The sequence below is a fragment of the Tupaia chinensis genome, unplaced genomic scaffold (assembly GCF_000334495.1).
Source record: "Tupaia chinensis unplaced genomic scaffold, TupChi_1.0 Scaffold000037_18, whole genome shotgun sequence".
Lineage (NCBI taxonomy): Eukaryota > Metazoa > Chordata > Mammalia > Scandentia > Tupaiidae > Tupaia > Tupaia belangeri.
This window is the reverse complement of record NW_006159476.1, coordinates 1,741,310-1,756,856: the sequence shown is the minus strand read 5'-3', so window position 1 is coordinate 1,756,856 and position 15,547 is coordinate 1,741,310. Positions and strand designations below refer to the sequence as shown.

General features: G+C 50.6%; 1 protein-coding gene across 14 annotated transcripts in view; it reads left to right on the top strand.

Annotated features, from left to right (window-relative positions):
• Positions 1-14,674, top strand: part of COQ8B (coenzyme Q8B) — a 38,253-nt gene extending 23,579 nt beyond the window's left edge. For all 14 annotated transcript variants that reach the window (XM_027771968.1, XM_014588103.2, XM_027771964.1 and 11 more), the window contains 8 exons: positions 2,941-3,081; positions 3,166-3,247; positions 3,715-3,808; positions 5,817-5,958; positions 6,064-6,171; positions 9,930-9,995; positions 13,311-13,397; positions 13,853-14,674. In XM_027771968.1, the coding sequence (XP_027627769.1) occupies positions 2,941-3,081; positions 3,166-3,247; positions 3,715-3,808; positions 5,817-5,958; positions 6,064-6,171; positions 9,930-9,995; positions 13,311-13,397; positions 13,853-14,134 (1,002 nt within the window). In that variant the 3' untranslated portion in view covers positions 14,135-14,674. The remainder of the gene's footprint in view (positions 1-2,940; positions 3,082-3,165; positions 3,248-3,714; positions 3,809-5,816; positions 5,959-6,063; positions 6,172-9,929; positions 9,996-13,310; positions 13,398-13,852) is intronic.
• The last annotated feature ends 873 nt before the right edge of the window (positions 14,675-15,547 follow it).

Here is a 15,547-nt window from a genome sequence, read left to right as displayed (position 1 = left end):
AAAAAAAAAAAAAAAAAAGAATTATTTTATTTTATTTATTATCATTATTAGCTTTTTGTTTTTTTTTTTTTTTTTTTTTTAAGAAAAAGAGTGAGAAAGCAAGCCGCCAAGTCTAGGACTTAAACTGTGGTTGACCATGTGGGAGTTCAGTGCCTCAACCACAGTGCCACCTGCCAACCCCTGGCATGAGTTTTAAGCCACTGAGTCTGTGACTCAAACCATGGTTGACTATGTGGGAGTCTAGTGATGTAGCCATTCTGTCACCTGCTGGCCCCTGTTAGGGTTTTTTTTTATTTTATTTTTTAGTTTGCTATAGGACACATGCACTTGCCAGAGCAAAATGAGGAGAGAGAGGGAAAGTGAGAACTCATCCTCCAAGGGGAGATATTTTTCAAGCCATCAGATCTGGTACTTGAACCACTCAGTTAGATATGTAGGATCCAGCTGCCTTAACCTCCCTGCCACCTGCTGGCTCAGTTTTTTTGTTTTTTGCTTGTTTGTTTTTAAATTTATGATAGAGTTTGTACACAAGCATGAGACAGAGAGAGAGAAGCACTCTCCACAGGGTCTGGTCACACCACAGTCCCCTTCTAGCCGGTCAGATATTGGACACTAACTCATGTGCTGGCATGTTTCAGGCTGACCAGGCCAAGGAGTCACGTAGTGGTCACCATGTGGGATCCAGCTTCTCTTTAACAGTGCATTACAGCTGTACCACGGAGCTAACCCTATTTCTGTTTTCTTAATCAAAGAACTCATGTCTAGAAATAGTCTCAGCATCTGATACTGAGTGCCCAGACAAGAGCTGTTTTTCTCATAACTGGATGAGGGTATGGAATCCAGAATCTGACAACTTGCCTTCCTTCCCATCTCTGTTCTGTGCACTTGCTACCTGACCCCAGGCAGTTACTGCCTCTCTCTGATCCACTCCAAACAGAACCCAGTCTAGAGGAAGGCCCCTGTAAACTTTAGCTCTTCCTTATCACGTTAACTTCGAGTTATTAATACTCCATAGAGGGAACCAGCAGTTAGCGTAATGGCTATGTCGCTGGACTCCCACATAGTTGACTGTGGTTCGCCTCCCGGACCCGGTGGCTTAAAACTCACGCCGGGCGTGTGTGCGTTCATGCCCAAAATCCCGAGAGGAGAATGGAGGAGAAGGGATTGCGGCGTGACCATCCCCCCTGGGGGGTGATTTCTCGCTTTCTGTCTCTATGTCTCTCTCTGTCTGTCTGTCTGGCGAGCGCACGTGCCCTATAGCGAAAAACCTCTCCAAAAAAAAAAAAAATACTCCACAGGGGGACCAGCAGGTAGTGTGTTTAAAGCACTGGATTCCCACATGGCCGACTGTGGTTCAAGTCTCAGACCTGGCAGCATGCTTTCTCACTTTCTCTCTTTCTCTCTCAGGTCAAATTAAAATATAATAATAAATAAAATTAGATGATTCCTTTTTAAAAATTCTCTATATGAGTATTTTAATTTTTGTTGTAATTGCCAGAGGGTGTGTGCTCACCAGAGACAGAGAAGCAGAGAGAGGGAGAGAGGGAGAAGGCACTCCCAATGGGGCATGGACACTCCATAATCCCTTCTCCATTCCTCCATTCTGTTGAGAGTTTGAGCACATGGAGACGTGTCCAGTGTGATTTTCAAGCCTTTGAGGCTGGGATTTGAACTAAAGCTAGATTCCATGTTGGATCCAGTTCCCCATACACAGTGCTTAACTCCTACACTATGGGGCCAGCCGGGAGATTTTTTTTTTAAAGAATCACTTGATTTAACTTTATTTATTTATTTTAATTAGACCATACAGGGACAGAGAGAGATAAAGTGAGAAAGCTAGCCACCAGATCCAGGAGTCGAACTGTGGTCAGCCATGTGGGAGTCCTTGCCATCTGCCACTTGCCACCCCCAGCCAGGAGATTTTTTAGAGGATTGTCATCAGGCCATTCAGTGGCTTGGTGGTTAAGATGATTGGATCCCACGTGGCCACCTGTGCAGTTTGAGTCCCAGGCTGAGCGACTTGAGAAACATGCTGGATGCATGTGAGTGTGTGCCGAAAATCCCAAAAGGAGAGAGTTGGAGAAGGGATTGCAGTGTGACCATTCCCCTGGGAAGTGTTTCTCATTCTTCCTCTGCCCCGCTCTGGTCTGTCTTTAGTGAGTGCATGCACCCTCTGGCAAGTTTAAAAAGAAGAAGAAAAAGGATTGTTATCCGTCTTTTTTTTTTTTTTTAATTTTGTTCATTGTCATTATTTTATTTTATGTTCATTTTATTGAAGTCGGCCAGAGAGAGACAGAGAGAGAGAGACAAAGTGAGAAAGTAAGCTGCCAGGTCCGGGACCTGAACTGTGGTCAGCCATGTGGGAGTCCAGCTGCCTTAACCACCACGCCACCTGTCGGCCCCTGTTATCAGTCTTTAAAAAGAAGAGAGAGAGAGAGAGAAAGAATTAGTTATTTATTTAGTTTTATTTGATCAGAGACAGAGAGAGAGAGACAAAGTGAGAAAGTAAGCTGCCAGGTCCGGGACCTTAACTGTGGTCAGCCATGTGGGAGTCCAGCTGCCTTAACCACCACGCCACCTTTTGGCCCCTAATCTTTTTTTTTTTCTTTTACATTTAACCATTATATATCATTAGCTTGTAAAATGACTTATCAATCTTAATTATAAGTAAGAGCAATTTCTGTAATAGCCCACACATGGGGAGTATATGAGCCTAGGAGATATAAGCTAGGCTGGAACTCTAAGTCTGCCAGCACCTGGCTGCTCACCTTGGGCAAAGGGACTTCTCTCTGAGCCTGTTTCCCCATCTGTAAGCGGGTAGCTGCCCAGAGCACAGCATGTGGTGAGTACTAGAGTTAGGAGCAGGCCAGAACCTCAGCACAGGCAGTGAACTCAGCTGTGCCCGACCACGGACGTGATTGCTGTGACTGCTCTCCCCAGAGGGTTCTCGAAGAAGAGCTCGGCAAGGACTGGCAGGCCAAGGTGGCCTCCTTGGAAGAGGTGCCCTTCGCTGCTGCCTCCATTGGGCAGGTGCACCAGGGCATGCTGAGGGATGGGACGGAAGTGGCTGTGAAGATCCAGGTACGAGGGCAGGCTGGGTGGGGTGGGGTGGACGCCTGCTATCCCAGGGGACTGACTCCCACTTCTTTCTCTGTCCCCTCACAGTACCCGGGCGTAGCCCAGAGCATTCATAGTGATGTCCAGAACCTGCTGGCGGTGCTCAAGATGAGCACGGCTCTGCCAGAGGGTGAGGTGCCCCCTGCCCTGATCATGGGAGGGACCCCGAGTGAAAGTGTGACTGGGTGGAGGGAGAACATGAACAGGGTGTGCCTCTGTGTACCTATGTGTGTGTGTGAGTGAGGAGGGCCTGCGCGTGTGAATGTGAGTGAGGAGGGCACTGAGGCAGAGGGAGCCCAGGGAGCAGCAGGAGTGTGAGTGGGGAAAACCTGAGAGAGTCTGACGGAGCCATGGAGAGACAGAAGCAGAGACACAGACGTGTAGAGGGTGTGCAATACACGGATAGGGCTTGTGGGTGTGCAAAAGAGCCCTGAAGTAGAAGGGAGAGTGGGCAGGACAGTGCGTTTGTGTCAGAGTGTGTGAGGCAGTACCTGAGGAGAGGGACAGCTTCTATCTGTGTACAAGAGACGGGGGAGAGAGAGGCCCTCCCTCGTGGGAGCCTGAGGGCACCTTCCCTGCCAACTGGCGCCCCCTCAGGCCTTTTTGCGGAGCAGAGCCTTCAGGCCTTGCAGCAGGAGCTGGCCTGGGAATGTGACTACCGACGTGAGGCAGCTTGTGCCCAGAATTTCAGGTGAGATGAGCCCTCTCGGGCCCCTCGGGACCCTTTCCCTCCAGCCTCCCAACTTCCTTCCCTCCCAGGCTGAATGGGAAGTAGAGCGGTGGGGTTGGCGAACTTTTTCTTATTCATTCACTTATACTTACACCCATCCATTCAACTCATTACGTCACTTACTCCCTGGGTCCTCTGCAGGCTGGAGCTTGGGCAGGTCACCTGTCTCTGAGCATCAGTTTCCTGCCCTGTCAGGTGAGACGCAGGTCCACTGTGGTTTGACACAGGCACAGAATTAGACACGAACCCCTGCTACACCTGCTGGACTGACAAAAATGAAGCCGACTGATCGGGGGTTGGAGGGAGTGGGGCTCCCAAGCATCCTGTGTACACTGGGCAGGAGGAGAGGTTGAACAGTTCAGCATCCTCCAACAAGCTTTCATCTAAATGTACCCTGCAGCCTAATAATGTCCCCCTTGCCAAATGTTCAGGGACACTCATACCAGTATACATTTTAAGACTTGTTAGAATTCTTAGAGCAGCATTGCTTGCAATAGTCCCAAACTAGAAACAAATCTATCAAGTTTTCCCTGTAGGGAGGAGTAAATAAATTATGGGGATAGCAGGTGGTGTGGTGGTTAAGGGTGCTGTACTCCCACATGACCGACTGCAGTTCAATTCCTGGACCTGGTGACTTGCTTTCTCATTCTCTCTCTCGCTCTCTTTGGTCAAATTTAAATCAATAAAATAAAGTTCAATAAAATAATTCTAAAAATAAATAATGACAGATTCATCCGTGGAATATTACATAGCAGCGACGGTGGATGCACTCTGGCTACATGGAACAGTGTGGTTACATCTTAGAAGCTTATGATGTACCACCTCCGTGGGGTCCTCCACAGTGAGACTCACACCTACTGAGCTCTGCGGCCAGAGAGTGCGAGCAGAAGCAATAGAAGGCAGTGGTGGGGGCATGTGCCCTGGGACCAGACAGGTGTGGGGTTGGATCCTGGTCCTCCTCAATGACAGTTGCAGCCTGAATCTGTACATGGCCAGAGTGAGGATCAAAGGGAGTCATGTTGACTGAACACGTGGCTCAGCCAGGCTCATGGGGACCAGTTCAAACATCAAAGATTTTATAAACAAGGACAAAACTATAAGCCCCAGGCCAGCCCATGGCCTGGTGGTTAAGGTGGCTGGATCCCACATGGCCAACCATGCAGTTTGTTTGTTTGTTTGTTTGTTTTGAGAGGTTTTTGCTATAGGGCACATACGCTCGCCAGAAAGACAGAGAAAGACAAGAAGTGAGAAATCACCCCCAGGGGGGATGACCACACCACAATCCCTTCTCCTCCATTCTCCTCTCGGGATCTTGGGCACGCACGCACACGCGCCCGGTGTGAGTTTAAGCCACTGGGTCCAGGACTCAAACTGCGGTCGACTACATGGGAGTCCAGCCACATAGCCATTACTCCAACTTCTGGTCCCCTGACCTGACATTCTTATCTCAATTCAGAATCAATCAGTCTGTTAGTGTGGTCTGGGAGTTGGGGCAAGCCTGGGGACTGCCTTGTTCATTACCCCAGCCTCTCCAAGCACAAGGATGGACCCACAATAGGGTTTCCTCCCACGTGCCAGTGCTCAGAGTAGTGGCTCCAAGGAGTGATGGTGAGTTTCACTGTAAAGCCATGGATATTTACATCAGTGACCATTTTTGGGATCAGCTAATAAATAAATTGATGAAAAAAAGGAAGCACAGGCCAAGCACATTGAGCTCATTCTGTGGCCACCAGAAGTCAGAAGGTTTCAGTTAGGGAAATGAGAGCTGGGCCTCACACACATTGGGGCAGACACGGAGGTGCCCTCGAGATGTTACACATCCGTCCAGCCCAAGGCAGGCAGAGGCCAGGGAAGGGAAGACACAGACTATTCATGGAGAACTCAGAGGAAGAGGAGGAGGAAGAGGAGGAAGTGCCTTGAGGTGGACCACAGAGGCCTGAATTGCCAAGTCCCATTCCTTCCCGCCCAGACAGCTGCTGGCAGATGACCCCTTCTTCCGAGTGCCTGCTGTGGTTAAGGAGCTGTGCACCACGCGGGTGCTGGGCATGGAGCTGGCTGGGGGGGTCCCCCTGGACCAGTGCCAGGGCTTGAGCCAGGAGATCCGGAACCAGGTACACGGTGGTATGGGACAGTGGGGTGGATACTGCCTAGGGGCAGGGCTAAGTGGAAAGACTTCAGGGATACTGAGCTGCCTGTTGTCCTCCCCACACCCCCAGATTTGCTTCCAGCTCCTGAGGCTGTGTCTGCGGGAGCTGTTCGAGTTCAGATTCATGCAGACAGACCCCAACTGGGCCAACTTCCTCTATGACGCCTCCAGCCACCAGGTTCGTTCCTTGTGATGTGTATTAGGTTACATTAGCTGCTGTAATAAATGTTCCCCCATATTTCAGCAGTAGTAGTTGATTGCCCACACAACAGCTGGGTACCCCTTCTCCACACAGTGATTCAGGGACCCAGGCTTCTTCCTTTGTGTGGCCCTGTCCCCTAGGGCCTTACGATGCTCTGCTTCCAGTGAAAGGGAACAGGTAGAGAGGTGACCCTTTGCCTAACTGCACTGGTCAGAGTGATACATCATTTTCTCTACCATTTCATCATTGTGAACATAGCCTGGCTCAGTGCTGGGAATCTGGAAAATGGAATCCCCAGCCAATGGCAGTGTGACAGTATAGATAAGAGACACAGCTTGTGGAAAGCACTTAGCCATCACTACCACACTTGTCCATTTAAAACATGCCTACTCAGAGCCAGCAGGTGGCGCAATGGTTACAATCACTGGACTCCCACGTGGTTGACCGTGGTGTAAGTCCCAGACCAGTGGCTTAAAACTCACAATGGGGGGCACAGCAGGGGCAGCAGGTGGCGTGGCAGTTAAGGTGCTGGGCTCCCACATAGCCAACTACAGTTCCAGTCCTGTACCTGGCAGCTTGTTTTTTTTTTTTTTTTTTTTTTTCCCTTTACCTCTTTGTGTCTCTGGTCGAATTTTTAAAAATAATAATAACAAATAAAATTAAATAAATAAATCATTAAAAAAAATAACTTATGCTGGAGGCCAGCAGATGGTGTAATGATTATATCACTGGGCTCCCATGTAGTCAACTGTGGTTCAAGTCCTAATACCCGGCGCCTTAAAACTCATGCCAGGCACATGTGCATGCATGCCCAAAATCCCAAGAGGAGAATGGAGAAGAGGGGATTGTAGTGTGGCCATCTCTCCTAGGGGTGATTTCTTACTTTCTGTCGCGCTTGTCTTTTTCTGCCTCTCTGGCGAGCACACGTACCCTACATCAAAAATCTCCCCTGCAAAAAAAAAACAAAACAAAACAAAAAAACACCTCTTGTTGGGCATGTGTGCATGTGTACCCAAAATCCTAAGAGGAAAATGGTGGAGAAGGGACTGCAGTATGGCTATCCCCCTTGGGAGGTAATTTCTCGCTTTGGGAGGTAATCTCTCACTTTCTGTGTGTCTCTCTGGTGAGCACACGTGTCCTTATAGGAAAAAAAAATCTCGGGACCAGCAGTTGGCGTAATGGCTATGTCGCTGGACTCCCACGTAGTCGACCGCGGTTTGAGTCCCGGACCCGGTGGTTTAAACTCACGCCGGGCGCGTGTGCGTGTGTGCCCAAGATCCCAAGAGGAGAATGGAGGAGAAGGGATTGCGGTGTGGCCATCCCCTCTGGGGGGTGATTTCTCATTTTCTATCTCTCTCTCTCTGTCTGGCGAGCGCACGTGCCCTATAGCAAAAACCTCTCCCCCCCCACAAAAAAAATACACTCTTCCTGTTGACAGCAATGATGGGACATTCCTGATCCTTGTCTTCTTGGGGTTCTTCAGTCCAGTGGGGGAACATGTCACTAGTCATCAATGGTCTAGTGTTTAGTACCATGATAGAGAAGCACAGGCCAGGGAGGTTGGGGGCGGGATGGAGAGACACAGGCAGAGGTGTTGGGGCCAGGATTGGGGAGGGCTGTGGGATCACAGGGAATGTGCCTGGGGTGGGTGGGGATGAAAGAAAGCTGCTTGGAGGAAGTACCATTAAAGCCAAGACCAGAAAGAGGAATTCAGCCCTCTGGAGAGTGGCGGAGTGTGTGGGGTAGAGGCACAGGGTGTGCAGAGGCCTAGAGGCAAGAGTTTGGGCCTTCAGGCCTGTAGCAGGTGTGCTTACATCTCCACCTTCACCAGGGGTTGCCAAGTGGCTCCAGAATGTTCTGTCCCCAGAGGGATCTTCTTCAAACTCCAATCTGGCCAAGATATCCCTTCTTAGCACCCTCAGAATCAAGTTGGACCTCTTTGCCAAACATCATGAGGCCCCACTGGGTCGTTGGCCTCAGTTCCTCGTCACTATCCCCCTCTGCCCCCTCTGCATCCCTGCCTAGGCTTTTACCTCAGGGAGGTGTCTGTTTAACTGTGATGATACCAGTCCTGACATCAGTTTATATTGTGTCAGATACCATTTTAAGTGCTTTATATATAATAACTGATTTAAAGCACACAGCATTTTTTTGTTTTAATAGAAAATACTGTTTTGTTTAAAGTTAATAGAAAATACTTTTTTTTTGGAGAGTTTTTTGCTATAGGGCGTGTGCACTCGCCAGAAAGAGAGAGACAGAGAGATAGAAAGCGAGAAATCACCCCCCGGGGGGATGACCATGCCACAATCCCTTCTCCTCCATTCTCCTCTCAGGATCTTGGGCACTCATGAATATGTGTCCGGTGTGAGTTTAAGCCACCAGGTCCAAGACTTGAACCGTGGTCAACTATGTGGCAGTTCAGCGACATAGCCATTATGCTAACTGTTGGTCCCAGAAAATAATAATTAAATATATTTAAAAATTATTTAATTTTATTTATTCATTTATTTTGACTAGAGAGAGACACAGAGAGAGAGAGAGAGAGAGGGAAAGTGAGAAAGCAAGCCACCAGGTCCAGGACTTGAACCGTGATCGACCATGTGGGAGTGTTCAGTACCTTAACCACCATGCCACCTGCTGGTCCCTGAAAATACACTTTTTATATTTGTGGTGCATTTGCCTGCTGTGGATTGGGGTCTGTCATGTGCACTCCTGCCCTAGAGAAACTCTTATACATGTATGTGTTCATCAAGCACAAAACCCAGAAACAACCAACCTTGGTGTCTGTCAGCCAGATAAATACATTGTGATATATTCAAGCCATGAAGTCCTTACACAGCAATAGAAAACGAGTGAATGCACTAGAGCTATGTAGAGCATGAGATAATTCGCAAAACCATGGTGGGCAGAAAACAAGTCACAGGATAAGTACGGCACTGGTTATAAACATGCAGACCACTCCTGGGTATCATTTGTGGGTACACATGTAGAAAACGTAGACTGCATGTATAGAAATTTTAGGAAATAGTCATTTCAGAAAAGTGGAGACCCTAGAAAGACTGGGGCCATGAAAGAGATGGGATCAGGTTGGATACTCAGAATTTCCTGCTTAGATTGGCAGTACTTTTTATTTTAAGCTGGATGGTAGGATTTGTAGGTGTTCATTTCATTCTTCTAAAAGTTTTATGAGTCTTTGGAGTTTTTTCCTGTGCTTAACATTTGTTGTTATAAAAGTAAATAGGGGGCCAGCCAGTGGCATGGTTGTTAAGGTGGCTAGATTCCACATGGCTGACTGCATTGTTCAAGTCCTGGACTTGGTAGCTTGAATAATATGCTGGGTGCATGTGCTTGCATGCCCAGAATCCTATAAGGAGGGAAAAATGGAAGAGAAGGGATTGTGGTGTGAGCATGTCCCACTGGGGCGTGCTCTTGTTCTCTCTCTCTCTCTCTCTGGTGAGCACATGCACTTTATAGCAAATTTTTAAAAATAATAATAAAAAGTAAATAGGACCAAAAAGAAATAGATAAATCAGCCAGATTCCTTCAGGTACTTTGTCAAGGTAGATATGAAGTGTGGAGACTGGAAGCCAGGAGCCCAGGGATGTAGCCACGCAGGGACTCTGGCAGGAGCGGGCAGGGTTGTGGGGAGGGAAAGATGGATCCTGGCTGCCCCCATAGACAGTGGGAGGTGGTAGAGGGCTCCATGCGTTCCTTTCACCATTCCTCGTTCCCAGGTGACTCTACTGGACTTTGGTGCAAGCCGGGAATTTGGGATGGAGTTCACAGACCATTACATCGAGGTGAGTCCACTTGACCCTGGAGCCTCTGAAAGAACAAGGCTCAAGCCAGATACTGAAGTATAGGGAGAAGAAGGAGAAATAGAGTATCTAGAATTAAGAAATAATAAATAGGCCCAACCACAGTGGCATAAATAATAGTGTACTGACCCACAGTGCTGGAAGCCACTTGGCCGACAGTGGGTTCAGATCCCTGGTTGGCCTGAAACCTGAAGATCCTGACGGACTGGAGGACTGGAGAAAGGGGGTCCTGGTGTGACCCTGTCAAGGGTGTGTACTTTTCTCTTTCTCTTAGGTACTTCCTTACATGTTCTCTCTCTCATGAAAGAAAAAAGCCTTTTTAAAGTTATTTTTTCTTTTTCTTAAAGAATTATTTATTTAATTTTATTTATTCATTCATTTATTTTAATTTGACCAGAGAGAGACACGGAGAGAGAGAGAGGGAGAGAGGGAAAGTGAGAAAGGAGGTCCAGGTCCAGGACTTCAACCGTGGTTGGCCATGTAGGAGTAGCCAGTGCCTTAACCACAATGCCACCTGCTGGTCCCTAAAGTTATTTTTTTTTAAGTCATAAATAATAGTAATTATTTTTTTAGAGAGAGATTTTTGCTATAGGGCGTATGCACTCACTAAAGAGACAGAAAGCAAGAAATCACCCTCTGGGGAGATGACTATGTTACAGTCTCTTTCATTCTGTCAGGATTTTGGGCACACATGCACATGTGCCCAGTGTGAGTTTTAAGCCACCAGGTCTGGGACTCGAACTGCGGTCGACTATGTGGGAGTCCAGTGACCTAGCCATTATGCCATCTGTTGGTCCCATTAATAATAGTAATATTAATAACAGCTAACAAATACTAACCACTTAGTATTGTGTCAGGCCCTGTTTTAAGTGCTTTATATATAGTAACTGATTAAAAAGACACAGCAACTCTATGGGGTAAGGACCATTTTACAGATGATTAAGTGGGGCTTAGACAGGTAAACCACTTGCCTAATGTCACAGCAGACATGGGATTCAGACTCAGGTAGGTAGTCTGGGTCTAAAGCCTATACTCCAAACCTCTGCCCAGCCTCCTCCCTCCTAAGAAAGGCCAATTTGGGCCATCTTAGCACCTCCCCAGAGCCCACCCTGTCAGAGCCCTGATGTCCAGGCTGTACTCACATACCTCCCCGGCAGGCTGCTCTCCCTAGGGAAATCTGCCCTCCGGAAGTGCTTCCTCACCTTTGCTGTCCCTCTCACCCACGGAGTTGATTTGTCTCTGGCTGCAGAGAACACAATCTCATTAATTTGTTGAGACTGAATATTTGACCTGGATCTTGTAATCATTTAGCCATTGATTCAAACATTCTTTGACACCTCCTGTATGTCTGGCTGTGTTCTAGGTGATGCTAGGGACATGTGATAACCCAATCCCAACCTTTACAGAGCTGATGACACGGAGTGGTCAGAGCTGGAATGAGAAAGTGCGAGTGCAGGGGACAAAGGGCCCAGGGGAGGGACCCAGGGAGGATAGGGAAGGTTTCCTGGGAGAGATGTCCAAGTGGAGACAAGAGGGATGAAGTGACCAATCAGGAAAAGGCTAGGAGGGTATTCCAGAAAGACTGTGTGCAAAAGCCAGGAGGCCACAGAAATTCTTCCACTAGAGCAGTGCTTCTCAAACCTGAATGTGCATGTGAACACCCAGCAATCACGGTAAGCCATAGGTTCTGGTCTGGAGTTCAGTGTAAGATGCACTTTTATTTAACACACTCCCAGACGATGCCAGGGCCACCTGCACAGGGTCCAGGCTATGAGTAGCGAAGCCCCAGAGGAACAAAAGGAAGGTCCCATTCTAACTGGGAGGGCAGGTGCAAGTAGCATGGGCATCGGTGGTGAGACTGGAGTCGAGCCAGTCCTGGCCTCAGAGGCTATGTTTGCAGCTGTACCTTATCCTGGTGTTCCAGGAGCAGTGGAAAGGAACCTAGCAAGGAGGATACTGTCAGAATTAGAAAACTTCCACTGAACAAGTGAGCTCTAAGATGGGGCCAGGAGCCCAGGGAGGCTCAGAGAGGATGACAGGACAGTTGGGAGAGATGCCTAGTGGACAGTCCGTGGAGGAGCATAGGCTGGAAATTGAGAAGGAAGGTGTCTGGGACAGGGCCCAAGCCTCTGGTCTGGAGACTGGTGGGGCCACTCCCAAGATGAGGACAAGAAGGAGGAGCTCATAAACCCCACCCACCCAACACACAGGTCCCTTGGGGCCTCTCTCTGCAGGCCACTTGACACAAAGCCTCTCTGGGTAGTTGAAACATCCTGATTTTCACTAACAGCCCCCACACCAGGCAGGCTTAGCAAGGTCCTACCAGCCGTTTCTAGTTTGAAAAAGCTCTGTCACACCAGCCCCTGAGGACCATAGGCCTGACAGATGGCCAGACAGGCTTGGGCTGGGGGAGTTGAAACAGAATGGAACTGCCAGATTAATCCTGTATTCCTCTTCCTCACAAGAACTTGCAACACAGCGGCTCAGGGTTGGGCCCCAGTTCTCACCCCCACTCTGAGCCTGTTTCCCTTCTGTGAAGTAGGGACCCCTCATGCCTCTCTTACTAGTACACCCTGATGTGTATGGTGGGGGGTACATGTAGGCACAGAGCCAGGCACTCCATAGCTATCCCCTTTACTCTCACAACAGCCCCTTGGAAATGCCTTCATTGCCCCCACTTTACAGGTGAGAAAGTGGAGGCTCACCAGGCAGAGCAACTTGCTGAGTCTCAGCTGGCAAGCAGCTGAGCTGAGATTGAGCCCAGGCAAGCTGGCTCCTGCCTGGCATTGGTTGGTGTCCCTAACTCCTTCCTCCCCCTCCGGAGCTTGGGGCTGGACAGGTGCTTAGCTCCCCACACTCGCTGCTAAACCGAGGTTCACCACTGGCTTCAGAGTACCAGGCCCTGTGCCATGGGCAGCTAAGCCCAGCTGGATTCCTGCTCTGGCAGGGCTCAAAGTCCAGCACAGGTGCCAGAGATGGCACTGGCAACCTCAACATCAGGGGCAGCTCTGGGTTCCAGCCTCATCCCCATCCAGTTGTGTCTGGATGCTTGAGCAGACTTGATGCTTGTTTCCTCTGTGCAAGCTCTGCATTCCCGGGCACCCCTGAACACCCCAGCCCCAGGCTCTGGAAGAGTCTTGGAGTCACAGGTAGGCAGAGGTGGGAGGGCTCAGATAGATGAGATTGGGAGTGGGCACAGGTTCTAGCTCCAGGCTCCTTTTCTTCTACTCTCCCCCTTGAGTAAGACCCCCTGGAGCGCCACTGGGCCTTTGTCCCTCTGTCCCACCCGTTTCCCAGGTGGTGAAGGCTGCAGCCGATGGAGACAGAGACCGGGTCCTACAGAAATCCAGGGACCTCAAATTCCTCACAGGCTTTGAAACTAAGGTTGGGAGACACTGGGGAATAGAGGGTTGGAGTCTGTCGGGTGGGGGCAGTGGTGAGCTGCTTATCTCTACTGAACAGCTCTGGGAAGGACGGTAGGTGGGGCATGTCTAGAAAGGATGCTTATGTATGCAGGAGAGCTCTGGGGAGGAGTCGGGATACTTGCCTACTCAGGAATCCTGGGGAAGCGGCCACCATTTACCTATTCTGAGTCAGGCAGTGGAGGCTACTTATCTGTTCTAGAAAGAATAGAGGGCTAGTCTGTAGGAGACAGAAGAAGTGAGGGGCTGTTTATTGGGGGGAAGTGGGTTTCTGGAAAGAATGGTGGCTGCTTATTACTCTGGTGGGAGTTGAGGGCTTGTGTTTGTGCCTTAGACTCTGGAGGCGTGGAGGGTGCTGGTCTCTTCCAGGGCAGATAGAGGGCTCTGTACCTATACTGGTGCTGTCCCCACCCCTAGGCATTCTCTGACGCCCACGTGGAGGCAGTAATGATCCTGGGGGAGCCCTTCGCCACCCAGGGCCCCTACAACTTTGGGGCGGGGGACACTGCCCGCCGCATACAGGGTCTCATCCCAGTGCTGCTACAACACCGACTGCGCCCGCCACCTGAGGAGACCTATGCTTTGCACCGCAAGCTGGCAGGGGCCTTCCTAGCATGTGCCCGCCTCGGAGCCCACATCACCTGCCGGGACCTCTTCCAGGACACCTACCACCGCTACTGGGCCAGTCGCCAGGCATAGCCACTACCTGCAGCCTCCTGACCAGACGGACCTACAAAAAGGCCCCTTATGACAGCCTCTGTCTAGGGAGTCCAGACTGGGCCATCCCTTCTGTGGTGCCTCTTATCCTTTCTGCAGCTCTGTGTCTGGGGAACCCCCTTTGAACCTCTCGGTCTTGCCTAGCTCTCCTTGACTCAAAAGCTCTGGAAATCCGGGCCTAGGGAATTCCTGTCACCCTGTATCCAGCGTCTTCCTCTTCCTACGTGGGCATCCAGGAATTCTGAGGCCAGGAAACCAGTTAACTTATTGCTGTCTACATTGGTGGCGACCCTGGCATCCTTGCATGCCATCATGGAGATCTGGCTAAGCTAGAGGGAGCCCCTCACTTCTGTTTCAGTCTAAGGGGAGAGATGGTGGCTGGCAGGCAGCCCTCACCTTCGCCTCCTGCACTCCACCAGCTGCCTCTCCCGTTTCTAGGATTCCAGCCCCTCTGCATATTGGAGGGTGGGGGTGGGGTGATGAACCCTCAGTCCGAATAAAAGCGGCCCTCCCCTTCCCCCAGCTCTTTTTTTCTCTGGTGGATGGGGAGGAGCTCCCTGGCGGCCTCCAGGTGCAGATGGCTGCCCTCCTCTCCTGCCCCCAACCCCTTGTCTGAAAGCCCCAGCCTTTCCTGGGCCATCTGTTGGCAGGAACCTCCTTCTCCCCTTTCTCCACTCCCCCCCCCCCCCCCCTGCTGCCCACCCACCTGCTTGAAGGCCTGTAGCAGCTGAGAAGGCCTCCCCCACCACCAACCACCACTGCTTCGTCTCGGCCTCCCAGCTTCAGGCTCCCTCCCTCTCTTGTAGCAATCTCGCCTTTGCTAATGGGCCCTAATGTCCCTGCCAGCTGCTGTGCCAAACCCACAGAACTTGGTGGTGGGAGGGAGGATGCAGTGGCTGCCAGAACCGCGCCCTAGTCCCAATCTGGCGCCCACACCCCCAAAGCTGAACCGACCGCGCACCAGGACCCCGGGGTCTGTTCATTCCTCCTCCCCTTCCTTGCAAAAAGTGCCTCGTCACCGCTTCTGCCCGCCCCCGCCGGGCTGCGAGAACCGTGGGGTTAGCGGAAAGATTTGGGGACGTGGGGCGGCAAGGCGCCTCCTGAAGTAGTTTTTTCTAACGCCATACTGGAGGGGATCTGAGGCCATGGGTTACCATGGGAAGGGAGCCCACGCCTGGATGGACTTGGGAGAAGGACTGAGAGGTTCATATACACGTTCTGCTAGTGACTGGCCAGTGGGCGTGGCGGGGCGGTGGCTGCACTGGAGGGGGCGGGGTCATGTTTGTGTGCAGGCGTGGCCTGGCGGCCGGGGGCGGGGCTCAGGCCAGCCAGGCGCCCAAGCGGGGCGGGGGCTTCTTGCATATACAGCAGGCGGCCGGGCCATGGGGGGGGGGG